Source organism: Sipha flava, unplaced genomic scaffold (genome assembly GCF_003268045.1).
Source record: "Sipha flava isolate LNK unplaced genomic scaffold, YSA_version1 109_pilon_pilon, whole genome shotgun sequence".
In the NCBI taxonomy this organism is placed as follows: Eukaryota; Metazoa; Arthropoda; class Insecta; order Hemiptera; family Aphididae; genus Sipha; species Sipha flava.
In genome coordinates, this window is record NW_020271726.1 from 1,922,877 (window position 1) to 1,944,789 (window position 21,913).

At 24.9% G+C, this 21,913-nt stretch overlaps 2 protein-coding genes across 3 annotated transcripts in view; both read right to left on the reverse strand.

Annotated features, from left to right (window-relative positions):
- Positions 1–1,301: 1,301 nt before the first annotated feature.
- Positions 1,302–13,008, reverse strand: LOC112687366 (F-box only protein 32). Of its 2 annotated transcripts, XM_025560024.1 has the most exons (8): positions 12,693–13,008; positions 12,241–12,294; positions 6,715–6,806; positions 3,336–3,388; positions 2,187–2,373; positions 1,951–2,123; positions 1,635–1,891; positions 1,302–1,569 (listed from the first exon to the last, which is right to left on the reverse strand). In XM_025560024.1, the coding sequence occupies exons 1-8, from the start codon at positions 12,821–12,823 to the stop codon at positions 1,371–1,373; spliced, it is 1,146 nt and encodes a 381-aa protein (XP_025415809.1). In that variant the 5' UTR covers positions 12,824–13,008; the 3' UTR covers positions 1,302–1,370. The 2 variants fall into 2 exon arrangements, with proteins under 2 accessions (XP_025415809.1, XP_025415818.1); XM_025560033.1 differs by lacking the exon at positions 3,336–3,388 and having other exon boundaries at positions 12,693–12,779.
- A 3,449-nt stretch (positions 13,009–16,457) lies between these two features.
- The window catches only part of LOC112687938 (nuclear receptor coactivator 5), a 6,646-nt gene continuing 1,190 nt past the window's right edge, over positions 16,458–21,913 (reverse strand). Inside the window, exons 2-9 of the mRNA XM_025560937.1 lie at positions 21,338–21,445; positions 21,112–21,199; positions 20,641–20,673; positions 19,432–19,530; positions 19,141–19,340; positions 18,841–19,058; positions 16,796–16,871; positions 16,458–16,707 (exon numbers count right to left, since the gene is read on the reverse strand). Coding sequence (XP_025416722.1) covers positions 16,472–16,707; positions 16,796–16,871; positions 18,841–19,058; positions 19,141–19,340; positions 19,432–19,530; positions 20,641–20,673; positions 21,112–21,199; positions 21,338–21,445 — 1,058 coding nt within the window. The 3' untranslated portion in view covers positions 16,458–16,471. The remainder of the gene's footprint in view (positions 16,708–16,795; positions 16,872–18,840; positions 19,059–19,140; positions 19,341–19,431; positions 19,531–20,640; positions 20,674–21,111; positions 21,200–21,337; positions 21,446–21,913) is intronic.

Consider the following 21,913-nt stretch of genomic DNA (forward strand, 5'->3'; position numbering starts at 1 on the left):
TCCGTAAAATTTAGAGTTATATATATATAATGGTCTGTGAGGCCTAATAGGTGGCAACCACTGAACTAAATTATTAATAATCATTTTATTTTTATTTTTCAAAGCTTAAGTTAAATATTTTTAATATTTTTTGAACCAACACTTTAATATAGAGCCAAAATATTAATTGGATAAGTTAAAATAATATTTCATTTTTAAAAAGTACTAAAACAAAAAATGTAATACAATATATTTAGTGTGTATGATATGTGTATACATTCAGTAAACTATTTTACATTTGATTGAGAAATATTTTATATTAATGAAAAATAGAAAAATCGTTATGGTAGATAATAGGAAAATTTTAAAATAATGGTTGATAGTGAGAAAAATTTTCTTAAATTATTATAAATAAATTAAAGAAATACAAACTAAAATTGAAAATTATAAAAAATAAAAAATATAATTATATTAAAAGTTATTAATTGGTTAATACTCGTAAATTAATACATAAACAAATATTTTATACATATAAATAAATAAATAAAAGCTTAGCCTGGAGTATTATTATATTTGTATATTATGACTGGTTTATAATTAAAAATGCATCATCAAGTATATATACTCTAAAGTCACAATTTTAATTTTCACATTTAGTTGCAATTATACTGACTTTGTACATACCTGACAATGAATTTTTAAGTAGAAAACAGTCGTAATTTACAAATATAATAATACTCTAGGCTAAGCTTTTATTTATTTATATATTAAAATTAAAAGAAAGTATTCTAAAAGATTGTTGATAATAATTTTGATTTATAAATAATAAAATTAATTATTATAATATACTTTAAGAATAAACATTTTTCACAAATAGGTACTATAGAAAAATAATTCACCTAATTAAATTTTATTCATTGCCAATTGGACTTGAATACCTTTTTCCAATATGTTTTAATGATTTTATTTAACTAACAGTCCAACCTTGATGAAGAGAAAATAATAAGAGATTAACAAAAGATGACTAGAAAAAAATAGTTGTTTTACTCGAAAAATTACATATAGGAAAATTATAATTTCACATGAATATTTCAGTATTTAAAATTAAGAAAACTAATCTATGAAATTATTTTTAATTGATTGAGGATTGCTATAAATATATATCATGTGCATATATTTTCAAGAAAAATACATATTTTTTCAGTTTTCCTATTTTAAATATATTTTGCTTTATAATTTCAATAAATATTAATATAAAATATATTTTTTTTTCAATATCTATGAAGTAAATTGTGCAAATGATAAATCAAATAAATTCTAAATTCTAAAATAATCAGTTACACTATATTAATAAGCTGTACCAGACTGTTTTCTATACTTAACAAATTAAATTAAAGTGAAAAAAATTTAAGAAAAGCTTGTGGTGGTATAGGTACATATAATGAACTTTTATCAACATCTTCAAGTTTTTCCATAAAATTTGGATCAGTATCTGCAATACATGGATGTCCAATACTATGCCAAAATAAACATCGACAATTTCGACATAGCTGTATCATCTCAGCATACTCTTCTCGTAGTCCATAACATCTATAATTGTGTGGTAGTACATTAAGTAAATCATAAAAGTATTATTCAAAATATAATGAACTTACTTTCTTAACTTGTGATATATTAACTGCCAATCTTCACTAGTATTTGGTGAGTTATCAATTACAGACTGTATTTGACGAGGGCTGAAATGGAATTGACATAACTCACGCCAAATTCGTAATTCATCAACTAAACGTGCCATTACACCCCATGCATGAGCTGAACGCTCCAAGTCTTGATGATCAGCTAGTCTTAACAATACTTCACGTACACACTCTTCAGGTAATTGCTCAAATTGAGGTTCTTTATTATCACTAGGCTAAAGATACAATTTAACATTAAAAAAAAATTTTGAACGTTAGTTAAAATAAATATTACTGGACGGATTTCAATACGGTCAGCTATTTCATGAATACGGTTAATAGTATTCAAATGTTGCTCCCATAAAATAGTTGATCCTAATGGTCTTCCCCAACAAGCAAATTCAACAACCTGACGAAGTTGTCCTAAAAGACGGTCTAACATATGCTTATTTTGCTGACTTTGAGAAACTAAAAAAAAAAAAATATTTAAACTATTAAATATGACAACAGTAAGTTGAAATTAATACTAACCTTGACGAGCAACTTCTTCAATTATATTAAAAAGGACTCTTTGGGCACAACCAGATAATGCATTTAGTCTATGAGATACAAGGAGATCAAGAAGTTTACAAATATAATGAAATCGACGACCATCATGAACAGCAGAACGAAAGTCTAATCGTTTGAGCGCTTCACTAAGGCCATTAAACCCTGCAATCTAAAATATATTTATTTATTGTGTATTTAACGGGCTTTAACTCTTTACAAAGTATAAGAATAATTTAAGACAACAACCAATATACATATTAGAATAATAATAATAATATAAAATACGTAAACATTTTAACAATTTAAATGTATAAGACAAAAATAAAGAACAAAATGAGAAATAATCTAATAAGATTTTTTTAGAAACAATAAAGTATTAGTTTTAAAAATATCCCGTGTGGAATTTTGAAAATAAAGTTGATAGAAGATTTTTTGCTAATTGTAAAGCTACAGGAAAAAAATATATTGCTCCATTATTAATTTTATTATGTGGAACAATAAATAATTTTAAATTGCAAGTATATATCTGAGGAACCTGGAAACCTATCATCGCTAATAATTCTAGACAAAAACATGCCCATTAAGAATATTAAAAACAAACATTATATCAGCCAGATCACATCTTAGAGAGAGACAATCAATATTAAAAGACACCCAATGTTTCCTGTGTTTAATTAATAGAATTTTTAAAAACCGGAAAATTTATTTTATATGATATACATTTTAGACATTTATTTTGAACATTATCAAGTTCAATGTTATATGTAGACAAATATTGAGATCAAGTATATGATCCTAATTCTAGATTAGATTTGACTAGAGAAGTAAAATGTGTTTTTAAGCATAGAGGATTCCTAAATTCTTTTGTTTCAGAAACATAATAATTGTATTTTATTCTTTCTATTTAAGAAACATAACATCTTATAAGATTTGTTCAGGATAATTTTATGATTAATTTTAAAGTTAAGATCATTCAATCATCTTTTATCACAGCATATTCAACAATACTAGTTTTTAAATATAATTGTAATAAATATTTTTATATAATATTAATTATGAAAATTTTGAACTACTGAAAACAATTGATGTGTTAATAAATATTTTATAAAATTTGTATTATAATATGCTTACTTCTTTAGTACATTTGATTGTAATATGACAGTGCGGCTGAATTACACCATCATCTAAAAAATAACTTATCAAGTAATAATATAAGACAAAAAAAATATTATACTAGATCATAAACATTCTCACTTAAAGTTAAAATATAATAAGAAACATTATTCATACAATTCATGTACTCAGGGCTTAATTTTGTGTAAAATACCCCACATTGTATATAATTTCTAATCAGTTGTGTATAATATGAAATGATAAAATGAACATAGAATCCAAAGGAACATTGTTTAAACAAATTTTTTGAAATAAAAATGTATTAAATATTAATGAAGTTGTTAATAAACTAGTTCAGTGGTGGCCAAACTTTTTTACCGCGGGCCATAAAAAATACATTTTTCAATTTTTTTTTAAGTAAATGTAAAATATTACAGTTATGCAAATAAGTGTTGTAATGTAGAATACTTTCGAGTGCCAGATATTAAATGATGGCGGGCCGGAGTTGGTCCGCGGGCGTAGTATGGCCACCACTGAACTAGTTGATAATGTGTAAAAGTTTTTTTAGGATTACTTCTTACTTTACCCATTGATTTCTTCTTCATAAAGTTTAAATTCTGGTAATATTTGTTAAAAAAAAAAAAAATGTAATCAACTATCATTGGTAGATAAAAATATTTAAATAATAATTTTTATGAATATGGAGGCGAATATAATTTTAGGACCAAGAGTTTATGGTTAAAACAAAATTTAAAAAAAAAAATGTGTAATACAATATATAGGCCCTGCATGTATTCATTTATGTATGAACTATGAATAAAGAAAGATACAAGTTGAATATTAAAAAAAGTAATATATTTTTCAAAGATGATTGGACTATTTATACAAGATGATCAAAGTTCGATTAAAAAGAGATAGGGAGCTATAATTAGACGCCAACAATAAAGGAAGTGGTGCTGAAATACATTTTTTCTAATATGGAAATTATTAATATTTTAACTGTAGACCACTACAATCAATAGATAGATAGAGGTCTACGTGCTATTTTCAGTAATCATAATGGCGTGAGCATCACACAAGAATTAAGTGAGATAGATTTTGAAACTCGCAGAGCTGTTTGTGAAGACATTCTTCAAAACATTCCTATTGGTGCTGTTTTGACTTCGTCTGACGAGCCCCATTTCCATTTACCGGGTACTGTAAATAAACAAAATTTCCGGTTCTGGGCAACAGAAAACCCTCAAAAACATTGTCAACGACCACTTCACAGCCCTTATGTGACAGCTTGGAGTGCTGTTGCTGAATTTGATGTTAGGTCCGTATTTTTTCGAAGAAAATGAGCAAAAAGTTACAATTAAGCGGATCGCTACTGTCACATGATTGAGACCTTTCTCCGACCAAACTTAAATCAGTTTACTAGGAACCACGAAGAAGTCTGGTTCCAATAAGATAGGAACCACAGTACACACTTCACGGCATTCACTAACCATTTTGAGAGAGATGTTTCCAGGACATATTTTCTCTTTACGAGGAGACATCACCTAGCTCCCAAGGTCCCCCGATTTATCACTTTGTAATTTTTTTCTTTGGGGACATTTAAAGGTCCAAGTCTACACTCATCGCCCAACATTTTTGGAAGCACTTAAGGAGGCAATCACTCAGGAAGTGGCAGCCATTACACCAAAAATGACTCGACAAGCAATGGAAAACTTCCGGGAAAGGCTTCGTAAATGTGTTATTAGTTGATTTAAAAATATATATGTGCGGTGGATGAACGCACGATGAATTGACGTCGCGATAAGTTGACCGAACGATAAATTTACCATGATAAATAGACACACGATGAATTGACGTATATCCCTTGAAACATACGTCTATAAGTTTTTTCTTTTTTATCAGGTAATAAGATGTAAGCTGATGGTATAAAATTGAAATATTGTACTGCATGAACAGTATAAACTTAATAAAATAAAGATGGAGCACTTGAAAATATACCATCATAAAACTAATTGTTATATTGCGCCATAAGTTTTAATAAATTTGTAGTTGAAAAATTAAAAAAATTAAAATTCTGTCACTATTAATACCACTGTCATATTGTAAAAACAGATTACCATCTGTGGTTTTTTTAATTTCGTCAGGTATAATATGATTAAAATCAGTTGGATTGTTTGGTAATTGAAGTTGCTGTTACGCACACGTTGTATAGTATGCTTGAGTTCATGAATATTAGGTAACTGAGCCGCACACTCCATAGGAATTTGAGATAATGCTGTAGCTACTACAGAATGAGAACTTGCATCAATGTTATTAGTAGCTATTTCTTTTAGTAAATTTAGTGTTTTTTTTTAACATTAGTATCTGTTGAATTCGGAACATGGTTATGGTCGGTATTTTTTAATATTTTCCCGTCATTTAAATGAACGCGTCCACATTTGATTTTAAAATATTGGTTACATTTCCATATTGAATTAAAATTACCTACTTCACCTACTTCTTTCTCTTTTACGAAAATATAACCATTGAAGGAAATCATATCTTTCCCTCTTTCAGTCTTTAACATTTCATAATTAACAGCCATAATTAAACAGAGAAGTGAAAATGCACAAGCACGGAAACAACGACGTGGTTATATAAAATGAAGTTCGACGATTGTTGACCGACTGAGGAATAAACTGGCTTAGTTACCTCATTATCGTTAATTGTAGCTACACAGATAAGCAACAATTGCGATAGGCCGTAGTCGATTTAAAAATATATATGTGCGGTGGATTAACACATGATGAATTAACGTCGCGGTAAGTTTACCGAACGATCAATTTACCACGATAAATAGACGCGCGATGAATTGACATGCTACCGTGTTAATAATAGAGGACAATATTTAACATATATAATGTTTAAAACTAAGTAATTATTTTATTTAATGTAAAATGGCATAATATTTAATTTAAAAATTTAATAAAATTGTTCCGTTAAATTGTTTATTTATTTGTAATTGCCTTTTAAAATATGGGAGGTCTTTTTGCCGGACCCTGTAGAGACAACCATACATGAGAATAGGGATCAATAAATAAATATAAAGGAAAGCCTCTAATATCAAGCATTATAAAAATTTAAAAATATGGATGCACAAAATAAAAAAATTAAATACAATTTTGAAAATGTTTTTTAATAAATTATATTTAAATTTCATAAAATGTTTACTCAACTGTTTAGTATTATTTAGAAAACATTGTTTTTAAAATGTAAATAGATTTAGTAGCTGCTAATTATTAAAATCGCTTACTAAAATAAATTGAATTAAAATGAAAATTTTTTTAAATATTAAATAGACATAATATGTCTAATAACATACAACATATTATATTTTAATGTCAAATTAAGAAATACTTACATTGACTTTCACTATTATATTTTGTTCTTGGGTGTTTGTAATGGTTAATGGAATTTTTGTTTTCTTTTTCCTCGGTATTTTCATCTTCATTCCTAAATAATTTCAAAAAAATACATATAAAATTAATATTATAAATATTAAGTGTATCAATATATTATTACAAATATTAAAAATTTTAATTTGATATCACAATACTTTTTTTTTTTAAATTAATTATTTAGGTCAAACCCAAAGCTCAACCAAAAAGAGGAGACTAAGGAGACTTCGCATTGAACACACCAGAATCATTCACGATTTCCTGATGGTCAGAGAGGAGCTCCCCCCCATTTGTCAAACCTGTGAAACTATATTAACTGCCAAACACTTAATAACCGACTTTTTAATGTACAACCAAGAATGTGCTGAGCATAAGATATCCTACACCTAGACGTCGCACTTAGACCCGATTAAGAAAAAATACAGAGATATAATTAATTTTACAAAACAAGTAAAATTGGTCAATCTTATAAGAAAAAAGAAAAAAATTAGGAACCTAATTATATAACTCGTCTTTATGTCTAATCACAACTCATATATTATTTGCAACTAATGGCCTTTGTTGTCGATGTTATATTTTGAGATCAATAAAAAAAAAAATAATATAATAATTACTATTATATTATATATTATTATTTGATGCTTAAATTTGAAGCTTTTGTTATTAATATAAATATAGACTAGCTAACCAACAACAATAAATCCAAAACTTATTACGACTGTTAAATTTTAAACAAAAACAAATTAGCTTTGCATATTATCTAGATATGCCGTTTTGGAGGACTTCCAAATATTTGTATTACATCTAAAAACCACCATAGTTCAGCAAGTGGCTAGAAGCCACTTATTCTATAAATTAAAAATGTAACGGGTAAAAGACATATTAAGAAGTTATTTTTGGATTCAAATTATTACGTTTTTAGTTACATATTTGCAGGCACTGAAATACTACTGATTTTTGATGATTTAATATTAATATACGTTTTAATTTAAAGGTTGGTGTATAAATAACAGCCTGAATTAACAAAAGTAATTTCAAAAATATTATTTTATTTTATTTTCATAGAATACGATAATCGTTATATATAAATATTATAATAGCCTATAAAGCCAATAAATTAGAACACCCTATTAAACATGAACACGCTTTCACGTATTCATCTAAAATTAACAATAGATTATAAAAAAACGATATAGTTGAAATTCTGTATATACATGATATACATGAACTGTAAACGAAATGTATACGTACCAACGTGTATTTTAGATTTTTATATAGCAGGCGTGTAGCTAGGTATTTCAAAAGGGGGGTGTTATTCAAAATTATACACAACAAAATAATTACTTTACATATACTTAATTGTACAAGCATACAAACACATTAGTACATAACACATGAATATCTATTCATGTGTAATGTACTATTGTATGAGAAAGTATTTAAATATTTTATTAAAATTTCAAATGTACATTTTTGTCATATGTACCTATTTTAAATCACGCATGATACGACACAAAACCATGGCTTTAGTTTTTTAGATAAAATGATGTAATCAGAAGCCGGATCTTGGCTTTGCATTATTGTTATGTATATATTTCATTATGATAAATATGTTTTCATCACGACTTATGATGAATTTACCTTTATATTACTTCAGAATAACACGGTTAAAGGGGAGGGGAGTGTTACTATACCTGTAATATAGGTACATATTTAAATAATAGTAAAATATTTAATACGTGAAAACGGATAGTAAATTCACGAGTATTAAGTATCCATAAATACAAATTTTTCGTTTACGTGTAACGTTTTCATAGACTTTGTGTTCACATACGTATTAAGTTACGTTTTCAAACAAGAAAAATATAAAAAAAAAATATATACGAAAAGTATACAATATCAAATTAATATATTGTATTTTAAATTATAATAATAATTACTGATAATCTAACAAAACGAATAATGATAGTAAGTATAATTAATACGAATAATTTATTTGTATCATATAATAAACTACAATAGAATAAGTTTTTTTTTCAATTTAATAAAAATTTAAATTGATATTTAATAATATTAAAAACAATGTAGTTTCAAATTTAATTGTGTATTTTAAGAGATCTTAGGCTAAATAACTCGCATTAAATAAGATTACTAGTTTTATTTTTAGTTTATACATCTCGAATTATATTGACTAATAAATTAGGTAAAAATAATAATAAAATATAATGATCAATAGGACAGTTTTAAGAAGTTTTGGAATATTTATAATAAAATAATTATTATATAAATGTGTTTTATGTACCATATATTATATAAATAATTAACACAATGTTTTTACTTTCAGTTATACAATTGTTTCAGTTCGTAAAATATAATACTAAGTAACATTATTATAAACGTATAATTACAAATTAGGTCGTAGAAATATTATAAATATATGAGTTACGTCTTGCATGTATACTTTTCTATTACACTATTTTACATAGCATGTAAGTATAATAAAACATAGTAACAGACAAAATACTTATGTAAGAATGTACCTAATAATGTAATTAATATATTATTTTATACAAACATATTTTTCCCAATAAAATATGAGAACTTAAGATTTTATATAACTTAAATATCGTTTCACTCGATCATATGTAATAATGATTGTACAAAGCATAGCAGTGGCATATCCAGGATTCATTTAACAGGGGTGTTTTAAAATTTATTAGACTTATGATAAGTAGAGCTTCTGCCCCCTCCCCCGTATTAAATAAATAAAATTCCATGTATTTATATAAATGAAAATGTTTACATTAAGACAGCATATGAAAAACCTACAAGTTGTATACAACGTTTATTCAAATAATCAAAGTAAGTTTACAATTTGGTGAAATACCATAAAATAAGGTCAATGGGGGGTGTTTTAACACCCATATCACTCCCCCTAAATACGCCCCTGAAGCATAGAGTTAAGTAGGAATTTCAGACTGCAATTTGGATATTGAGTGCTAATTTTCATTTATTCATCTCGAAACAAGCTAAAATTAATTACTTTATTATAATTTAATTTTTAAAAAAAGGAATTCAATGAAAATTTTCAAAAACATTTTTTAAATTTACTGCAAAATTAAAAAATCTACATTTTTAAAGATTTTACTGATTTTAGTAACTAATTAAATGCTTAATTAAATAGGTAGTAAATCATAGTAAATCATCATAAACACAATTTTTTTTTTTTTTTTTGTAGTGAGATATTGAGTGATTTTTCATGGCATTTCCAAAATAAATGAGGAAGTTAAAACCCCTCTCCCCTCAAAATTTAAAATTTAGTTACACTACTACCATGCTAAATTACTCCATTTGATTTATTGTTTATATTTTTTATAAACATTTTATGAAACACGATGTTGCACAATTGTTTTTACAATATTTTACGTAAAATATACAACGGTTACTAAAGTAGTATTTTCGAAATAACACAACACAAAATTGGAAGTGTTATAATATGATAGTTATCATCTTAAATTAAATTGCCAAAACCAATGTAACACATGTTAGGAGAAAAACAGCAGAGGATAGAGACAAATGGCAATATTTACATTTAGTAGGGTCTTAAAGCCAGAAACCAAAAGAAAAAAAATAAGTAGTTGTATTCTGGATATTTTTCATTTATTATCCATTACATACATGTATAATATCTCTGAACACATTATTCATCTGCAAGTTCCGATATTTAAATTATTATCACTACTTAATAAGTGTTCGGGATTTAGTTTTTGAATCTATTCCAATAATTATCTCAATTTTAGATCTAAATTCATTAAATTTACAGAAAAAAACAATCCAATATTCCTATAGATCAGCGGTTCCCAAACTTTTACATTCATGGAACCCTTAAAAAATAGTTTGTGATTCGCGGAACCCTAATATCTTTAATTTCAATTCAATTCTAATTTTTTTTTAAAACAAAAATTATAGGAAAACCAATACTCTAAAAATATTTTCAATGATACTGTTAATATTGTTAATGATTACTCTTTATTAAAATTAGTATAAAACACAATTTTTTTTTTAAATAATATGAAATAATACATTTTCCAAATATAATATAAAATAAATTTCTCAACATTCACATATATCTGGCGGAACCCTTAGCATTGTCCCACGGAACCCTAAGGTTCCGCGGAACACACTTTGGGAAACGCTGCTATAGATAGTGGTCTATAGTACCATTGATTATAAATGGTATTTATAATCAGTGATAGTAACTAACATTGAGTAATTAAAAGCGCCAGATAATCAAAAAAACTAGATATTCATACAAATGGAATTTGGGTAAAAATATAAGTATAGGTATTAGTTTATTTTCAATACACTGAAATGTAATTATATTTAATTCAGTGGGTACCTTTATTGGTTTGAAACAAATTATAATGGATAATAGCTTCAATTTTGTTGAGATTCTAATATTATTGAATGATCTATTTAGGTACCTTGAATTATAAAAATAATAATCCAAAAATAAAATTACAACTAAATGTGATGAAAAAAAGACTGGATTATTCCTTACTGTTTTAAAATAATTTTTCACTTTAATTTATTTATGGACACTATTATAGGGACAGTAATTGTTTCAATGATTTTTCAAATATTTTTAACTATTATTATTATTATCAGACTTTCCAGATGTAGTTTAATTAAATGTTGATAATTTATGTATTTTTTTTTAAATTTTCTTAGATTATAATACAATAGTGTACATTCCTTATACTTGACTAGGAAGACAATACTAATTGTACCTTCAATTTGTTATTTTTTATAAATCTTGGCTTTCGTGGTTCAATTTTTAACTGTTTTTTAATACAGTCAAATATTTTAAAAATGCACAAATTAAATAGTTAAGAAATATTTTTTTACTACACACAATTTTATGAATGAACTATAAATTAATAAACAATGCATGTTAAAATAAAAAAAAAAACTAATCTCTTATATCTATTTAGCTAATTAATTAATTATACCACATTGGTAAAAATATTTTATTTATTAATCTTTAAATAAATTGTAGATAACAAAACTGAACGTTTCAAAAAAATGATTCCAACAATCATGGCCTAATAATTAATTATTTATATTGTTATAAATATAAAATATTATGTAATTATGTTGTGAAATTAATTTAAACCTAAATAATTTACATTATGAAATAATTTCATAAAAGGTGAAATCCTCAAAGATTATTTTTAAGTAAACATTTTTTATTAATAAAATGTATATTCTCCATTAATCACTATCAACAGTTAAGAAAATGGTAAAGAAGTTATTAAAAATCTACAAATATTCTTATATCAATAAAATAACTTTTAAGTTAGGTATATCTTCATACAAAAAAAAATAGGAAAATCAAAGTATAAAAATATTACTTTATATTTCCTGTATAAATTGTCAATGTTAATAAATAAATGTAAATATTGAACAAATTATGAATATTTCCTTACCATTTTTCAACATTTTCAGGTTTTTGTTCATCACAATGATCAGAAACAGAATACCTGAAAATAATAGAATACACGAATAAGATAAATATTTTGCTGTAATGTGCGAACAAAAGCAAATTAAAAAAAAAAAAAAAAAAAAAAAGATCTTACATTATAATAATATAATTTTATTATTATTGATTATTATAAATATCATGTAAAAAGAATTTTTTTAAGAAATCAATAACAAATATTTAACAGATCTTAAAATGTAGAACTTTAAGCTTAAATAGAAAATCTAGTCATTTCAAATTATACATAAGCTGTTTTAGATAGGTAGACATAGTTATTATATTAAAAATAAACGTATAACTTAAATCTTTAATATTATTATATTATATATCTGTTTATAAATTTGATGTTCAAATACTAGAAACTATACTTAAGACTACAAATTATTTCGACAATTTTACCTGGTCAATAAATCATCCTGTTGTCCTAGTAAGAAATTGCAACATTCTAGGATTTTCTTTTTTTCCCATCCTTCTTCCGTTTTAACCCATACTTCTCCTGGAGACCGCCAATCTTTTGATATAAAAGGCATATTTAGGCAGTAATTTTAATTATTTTGTAGAATATAATTTTAAAATTGTATAGACGTAACCAAGGAAGAAAATACAGCGGCCAAACTGTACTGCACGCAATGAGAACAAAGACTGAAATTGAAAGACTCAAGTGACAAGAAATTCAAGAGAACTGACAACGGCGCAGTATCAAAATAATAACAAAATGTAATTTTGCACATGCGCAATACACGTAATAACAATAATATAAACACAAAACAGTCCAGTGATTCCTAAATCAAACAGTTGGACGAATAATTAAACTTGAAATAAATTATTGAAAAATAGGAACCAATTCAACAATTTTAAAATACATCGACATATATTAATAATTTACTCCTGTACCTATGTTCATATGCGTAAATAATGAGTAGGAGGCTAGAGGACTAAGATTCCCTAGATTATTTATAGTCCCTCAAAAAAAAAAAAAAATTAAATATTATAACACATTGTATATTGTACATTTGTTCTTAGTAAGATAAATTATGAACAATTTTCCAACTTCCTAAACCTCAAGTACTATTTGTATCTATGTGAATGTTACAATTCAACATCAGTATAAATTCATTATTCTACATACGTCAACGTTTCAAACTTTCCATTTTTGAAAAATATATTTTGTCTGTCCAATATCTTTAAAAATGTTGATAACTTTTCTTTGTGCCAAACGTTGTTTCATTGTAAATGCTTAATTATTTAACTTTAATATCGTAAAAAAATATATTATTTTTATAACTTGGTTGATTACCACAATAATTTATTTTCGTTTTCTTATAACATAATTAAAAGTGTTTTACGCTGTTTAACTGTTTCACATATAAATATTTTATTATATTTTATTATAATTATTAATAATAGTTAATAATATTAATAAACGAGTTGCGATTTGATTGATTTTGTATTTACTGGAGGATGAATTTTTCGCTGCACATGAATTGTGTCCTAACCATATTTAATACAGACATAGAACTGTCGATAGCAGTGGCGTAACTGGAAAAAAATCTAGGAAGGGGGGCAATATAATATATTTATTATTACCAAAACCCTGACATCCCTCTCCCTCACCAGTTACAATATATTTTTATTGTATGTAAATGTATACACTATATCTAATTGTTTGATTTTACATAAGTCTTTTAATTCATTTTATGGTTTAGATAAACATAAATTGTAGGTAGCAAGTACTAGGTACCAATATTGTCAAATAATACCCATAAGAATTCATTAATAAAAGGTGCTGGAGGAGGCAAAATTATACCTTTATCATTCAAAAAATTGTCAGTGGGGCACTTGTCCCCTTACCCCCCACACACACACACATACACATACAATTACGCCACTGGTCGATAGCATATTATGACTAACGGTAGGCAGGGCATGATTTAATAAAATTAGGGTCAAGTGCACAATTTTTTTTGGTCCCTCCCCCCCGAATCAAAAAAATCTACATAGAAGGGGGGGACATTTTGATAATAAAAAAAAAAAATTTATATGTTTTAAGTGTTTTATATGTTTTACCTATCTAAAAATTTATAAAATTTCAAAATCGAATGAAATATAAACCAGTGGTTTTAAAAATGGTGATTGCGTGAACGAAATTCTCATAGCGTCACCAACGACGGGTAAATCTGTAAATACTGTGCTCAAATAAATCTATAAATAGTTATTATGTATCAAATATATCGGATGTTCAAACTCTAAACATTGACAGTTGGTATTAGGTACATTTTACAAAATAAATGTTTGTGGAATTAATTTAAAAATAAAATTTTCTACAACTTATGAAGACCGAGGGGCCCCAGAAATTGGGGGCTAAGTGCAAGTGCTCCAACTGCACTTGCGTAAATCAGGGCCTGTCGGTAGGTTAAAAATATCGATTTTTATCGTTTTTATGTAATTAGATATAAGTAAAATGAAAACATGTTATTGGAATCAAATAATCAAAATAAATAATAATAAAATAAATTATAAATATAAAATTAAAAAAACTAGTAGAAACTTAATTATAATTAAAATGGATTAATAGGCTACTTTCATATTTTATCTTAAATAATCTTCTTTTTCACATACCTACCATCATCGGCTGTTTTTAGTTATATAAATACTTCGTTGTTTAATATAAGTTTCTTTATGTACATTTTTTATAACATCTATGAATTGGAATATATTCAGGTGTGCTGAGTAAAACATACTTTTAAATTTAGAGTGGAAGGCTTCACAATTATTTGTTATTTGAATTATAGAACATAAATACATTACCCACACAGAAAGTCGGTGGTCACGATTAGACTTAATTTATTTATTAATATGTAATCGGAAAATTGCTATACTTTCTTCTCTTCAGGTAAAATTGAAACAATATCGTCAGTAAAACAATCCTCTATTTCATTTGGTTTTAAAAATGGGAGGCAAAAAAAAATTTCTGGTAGTCATTTAAATAAAACCAAACATAATTCGTGTGTAAGCGAATTTTGAATTCAAAACCACTCATACAAGACAAATATAATAATATTCAAAGCTAAGTATTTATTTATTTACATACTTCTATATATAAACAATTTATTTCTATATTAATTTACAAGTATTAACCATTTACTAATGTTTCTAATTTTTACATCAACTTTCTGCTATTAATTTTGTTGTACACTTGTATATAAAATATTCTAAACCTCTAAAAAATTCAATGTACTTATATATAACTCTATGTTAATCATTATTAATATGATTGGTTATAATTATGTAAAATGTTTTATCTGCATGGACATAACAACATTGCTAAGATTTAGTAGATGTAATGGAATTTTTAAAATCAAAATGCGTTTTACAGGTTGCAGTAAGTATAGAAGTATATTGTTCTTTAAAGAATTTTAACAATGGTAAATAAGTTTATAGTTAGCATCAATGGTGTATATAGTAGGGATGCCTAGTGGACTACGACCCCCCGAAATGTTTTAAAAAACTTGAAAATTATTTTAAATATTTGATATATTTTAATGGTGCTTTATGCTTATTTAGAAGTTGCGTCCAACGTCAAATCATTTTGGGACATTATGTAAATTAAATGTAGATAAGTACCTAATGTGTCTTATTAGTAATTCTTAGATAGCAGTGGTAATTTAACTCTGTTCATAGCAGCCCCTCTCAAAAATATTTTCTGTATACACCACTGGTTAGCGTATTAGTTGTAGTTTAGTATAGTTTATAGTTATAGGTTTAAACTCCTGAATATTGATTTAATACTGGCAGTGAAAATGTTTGTCTTTATTATAAAAAATTGTGAATTCTTTTATATTGTCAGTAGTTTTAAAATTATTTTGACATTTATATTTTACATATTTATTAAATTTATTAAAATATTTATAACACAGTAAACACAAAATGTATACTATAAAACTTCTGGAATACTTTATATTGTAAAATCACAAAATAATTACTAAAACAATATTTAATTACACTGTTTTAATAATATAAGAAAATTAAAAGTCTATGAAATCCAAATGTAGTCAGAATCATCAAAATTACTAACAATAATTAATAAAAAGTACTATTAAATATATAAATTATTTATTATAAAATTAAATATTAAACTAAATACAAAAAAATATATACATGAAGTTTATAAAAATTATTTATTTTCTAAGTAAATTACCCCCTTGGAATAAGCTTTCTAATGCTTTTTGCACATTAGGTTCTTTAAGAATACTAGATGAATTTTTTTCAGTTTCATTTGGTTCAATTGTTGGTTGAGGTTGAACATTAGAAGAAAGTGATGTATTCAAAATGTTCAAAATACGACTTTGTAATTGAGCTGCTTGAGGATTTTGAATAGCTGCTGCAGCTGGAAGAATTGGAACATCTGCTGTAACTAAATAATATAATTGCATAGCATCAATACTTGATAAATATATTAATTTATTTTTTATAATGTTCTTTAATTAGCATAGTATATTTACTTGGTTTAAAACTAGGCACAGCACCAACTTCTTCTTTGATATGGTCATCTTTTTTTTCTTTTAAATATTGTAGTAGCTTTGGAACAAATAATTCAGGTGTCAATATATAAATATATAAAAAAAAAAATATAGAATTTTATGCGACAAAAATAAATATAATGGTCATAAAATTGACTTGATTAGCTATGATTAGCTATATTATTAAATTACAATATAACTAAGATATAAAATATTCATTAAATTTATCTGTAAACCAAGTTTAATAATGTCATTAAATATCATTGTCAACAATAAAAGTTCAATTTTTTTTAAGTATAACATTGTGTTATGAGTTGCTTAAGTAAAAGAGGTTATACAAAGTAATACATTTTTTGTAATATAAATCACTACAAGGGTTAATGAATAATGATGATAATCAATATTATTTATAAATCAAATAATCCTATAATACAGCGGTTCTTAACCATAGGGTCGCGACCCAATTTTGGGTCGCCAATAATTTTAAATGGGTCGGATAAAAATTTAAAACGTTAGTATAATATTTTTATTTTTAAGCCTTATAAATAATAAATGAAACCTCATGTACGTTGGTTATCATGGAGAAAAATTTTAACGAGATTTTTTGAATTAAGAACTGAAATAGAAGTATTTTTAAGAGAAAAAAATTCACTGTTATCCATCCATTTTCAAGATATAATTTGGTTGACAAAAGTTGCGTATCTATCAAATATTTTTTCGTTATTAAATGAGTTATATTTGAGTATGCAAAGGCCATTAACTAATATTTTTACATGTTGTAATAAAGATATTAACTACAATCAAAACCAAATCAAGAAACAAGCTTGATGTCGAACCCACGATGCGTATTTCACTTACTAACTCCATAAAAGAACTCTAAATTGATTCATTGGTAAAGCAACATCAAGACCAAGGAAGTCATAAAATTAAAAATTATTTAAAAAACAATACAATATTATTAAAAGAAATGTTTATTTTTAAATATAATGTAATTAATATTATGACGTGTTATGAATATAAGTAATATGAATAAAAAATGTAATTCAATTAAGAGTACCAAATAGTTATTTTTTATTCTGCCATTGAATATTATTTATAAAAAGGTCGCAGGAAAAATTTGGTAAATATCTTGGGTCGCCACTACACAAAGGTTAAGAACCGATGCTATAATACACTTTGAATAGATTATAAAGTTTTTATCGATTGTCATAAATTATTTAACAACATTATTATTATTATAACAACATAACTCTATAATAATTTAATTACACATTATATTATATTATTATGTGTTATTAAAATACTATCAGTGCTCGGGAGTTAAAGCATTTGCTTATTTTTATGGATTGACTTAAAATTTATCAGAGTGATATAAAAGTATATGTCAAGTTATAACACGTACAATTATGAAATTTGAAAGTGCCTTTTTTTGCTTTTTTCAGTCATTTTTTAAAAAAAATGCTTATTTTCAGTTTTTCTGATTATTTTTGCTTATTTGACCAATTTTTTGACGTTTTTATAGTTTTTTCCTGCAAAGTTGTTTTTGATAGAATGAAAATTAAAAATAATTCTTATCTTATCTATGTTGTCACGTAGTTTGTTGTCGTCCAAGGCATCGCTGTAAGGTTAACAAAGATATTCCAACGCTGAAAATAGAACTGAGTGTCAAACGTCAGAATGATCAAGAACAGAGAGAACAGTTTACATTTTATTTTTCAGAAAAATCCCTTATAAAATCCACAAAATCCTTAGTCTTGAAAGTGAAGATTTATTTTTATTTTATTTGATTTTTTAGTCAGAATTTTTTATTTTTATTTTTTTTTTAATAAATATTTTTGCTTAAATTAATATTTTTTAAATGCTTATTTTAGTGTTTATAATGATATTTTTAAGCACTTATTTTAATGATTTAAAGTGCTATAAGTCCTGAGCTCTGATTATTATACAGCAAAATATTGCAATATTAAATTAAATAATTAAAAATATCTACTACCTTCATAATATAATAATTAAAATATTATTTTTACCATATCATACTGTAGGACTGTCAGATCTCGTTGGTCTTGTAATAAATTCAATAATGTGATAATTCCTTCAGGATGTTTATCCCCTAAAGGAATGCCACATTCAGATATGGGTATACCAGCAAGTCCAGGTATAGGACTCATTTTTTCTCCTCTAATAAATGCCTCAAAACTATGAACGATAAACGCCAAAGCATCTTTGTAAGGCATATTCCTATGTTCTAAAAAAAGTAAAAGCAACAATTTTATATCTGTTTCATATTAGACTGAATATTTAAAATTTAAATATTAAGAATATACTACCTTCAGGTATACCATGAAGTATATCTACAGTTACACTACGATATAATTTATTTTCATCGCGTACAACTAAAACATATAATGTTCCCCTTTGTGCTAAAGTCCCAAGAACACGATTCATTGGTATATCAGGATTAGGAAATAATAAATCAACTTTCATATTCATTTTTTTCAAATTAACTTCTAAAAATTCTGCATATTCACTAAAAATATAAATAAAAAGCATTATCCAGATTATGAATATTTTACTAGGTTATTATTTAAACAACTAATAAAAATATTTTAAAAACTTACGTTAAAGTATTATTGGTAACAACAATTTCACAATCATTAGGAGCATTTGGATTCATGAGATTAGGATTCATTAACTGTCTGCTAGGTTTAAAATCATCACTGAAATTTTTCAAATTAAATATACAGTTTCATATTAATTTTTAGCTTAAAAAAATAATTATATGTTCAATTGTAAAAAAAAATAACTTTCAAATAACCAGGACTCGTAAGTTCATGAACTAAAAAACACATAAATATATATGCAATAAATATTTGATAAAATATGCATACAAATATGCACTAAAAAATACAAAATATGCATTACAAATCTTAAACTATGCACGAGAAAAAATGTATAAGCATTTTTTAAAATAATAAAAATTATCCATTCATGTATTTAATTTATATTTTATTTCTTTTATTACAATTTATTAAAATTATAAATTATAAATACACATTGTGCCAAAAATAAATTGATAGATTGCAATGTACACATCAATAGTAGGAGGGTGGTAGCAGTACACAATAACATTTTTGTGGTATTGATTTTAACTTATGAATCACAATGTCATACAAAAATACTGATAAAATAATAAGATTTTGTAAACATCTATCAAGCATTTATTGATATAATTGTTTTTTTTTTAACTTCCACGAAAAAAGATTTTGCTGAATTAACATAAAATAATATGCGTTAATAATTCAAAAAAATCAATTATTTGTCAATACATACAAAACTTACTATATCAAACTTAAGATTTTTATTGCTATTATCATGAAATGGATTTGTATTTCACTTAGCATGTTTTCCGATGTAGCAAAAAAAAAACATGCAAATACATGAACTTACAAGCCCTGCTAATAACAATTTTTTGTTTCCAATACATTTTTATTTACTCAATAGCACCATCGAAATGAACATATAATTGATTACTTATTATTAAAAATTATGCGTTTTTACATAATAAACATTGTATTTTTATAGCAATATTAATTATAATGCATAAGAATAAAACAATGATTGGTGGAGACTAACCATTGCATTATACACAATTTTAATATACAATCATTACAATTTATAAGAAAACAATAAAAGACTATAAAATAATGTATTACTATATTATAATATTAATATTTATATAATTATATAAAGGACTATAAAATACATAATATAATTAATTATACGTTGACAAAGATTACATTTATTGAACTTATCAATATTTTACTTACAAGTCTTGATTCCGTTGATTCCTATTATCGTTTCTAAAACCACATTAAAGAAATATTTAATATCAACATTAATTTACATATTGTGGTAATTTTATATAAGATTATTGATAAAATGGGTGTAACTTTAAGAAAGGATTTAGCTCCTTAATAATTTTCATAGATTTCCTAAAATATCCAATTATAAATATATTTTGATTGATACAATGAAATCTGAAATAGTGGTAGCTAAATATTGTATAGTTCAAACATCTGATACTTTTAAAGAGTTAACTGTAGAAGATATAAAGCATATTTTAAACGATAATATTTTCCTACATTTATTTAAATTATATGAAATATATTATATTAAAGCTGAAATATTTTATAATAACATTTATGGAAATAGTAGTCAGCCAGTGAATTTTGTTGAGTTTTCAACACAAAGAATCAAATCAAAAATATTATTTTTTTATTTTTATAGAAAATAAATACCTTTTTTCATTTGCATCAAAATTTGCTGCTCGTTCATTTTTTACAAGCTCTCCATTTTTATAAAAGAACGGTCTTACTGGTTTTACATCTGAAAAGTTATATATAATAATTTAATCATTTTTTAAGTTCAAAATTATGAACTAATTTAACTTAACAATGCAAAATACATAATTTTGATCTAAAATAATTCTAAAATAAAGGTAATATAAACAAACTTTATGTATACCAAGCTTTTTGCTCATAATATAATCTGGAGGATTTTGAGCCAAAGCTTTAAGTGCAGAAGATTCTTCCACAAATTGAACAAAAACATGTCTTGTCTGTAATGAAACATCTGAAACAAAATAATAAATATGTTATAATTATATAAATCAATTTTTAACAAAAATACCTTATTCATATTCAGTTTAATTAATTACAACACTTTAACATTTTAATGTAAAATTAATCTTAAAAAATATAGAATATTATTCCAAGTTTCTTATAAATCACAAATTGTTTAAATTAAGAATTATAATATGGGTTGATTGTAAAAAATAAATGTAATAAATACAGTTTTAAATAATTAGTATTTCGGTCATTTTGTAACTACCAGATTTATTGATATTATAATTTGACTAAAACACACAATTAAAAATTGTTATTTCATAATTGTGTATGTATCAAGAAAAAAAAAGTAATTGGATTATTAAATAATTTGGATATTCTGGATTATAGAAAATGTACAGTATTCCAAAAATGTACTGCAGTTGTAATTATATATATATATATATATATATATATATATATATATATATATATA

Excerpts from the sequence above, each read along its gene's own strand:
- LOC112687366 (XM_025560024.1), bottom strand. The coding sequence starts at position 12,823 with ATGCCTTTTATATCAAAAGATTGGCGGTCTCCAGGAGAAGTATGGGTT. Across the intron at positions 2,374-3,335 it reads CAATCAAATGTACTAAAGAA|ATTGCAGGGTTTAATGGCCT; the intron begins GTAAGCATATTA and ends AATATATTTTAG. Across the intron at positions 2,124-2,186 it reads TGAAGAAGTTGCTCGTCAAG|TTTCTCAAAGTCAGCAAAAT; the intron begins GTTAGTATTAAT and ends TTTTTTTTTTAG.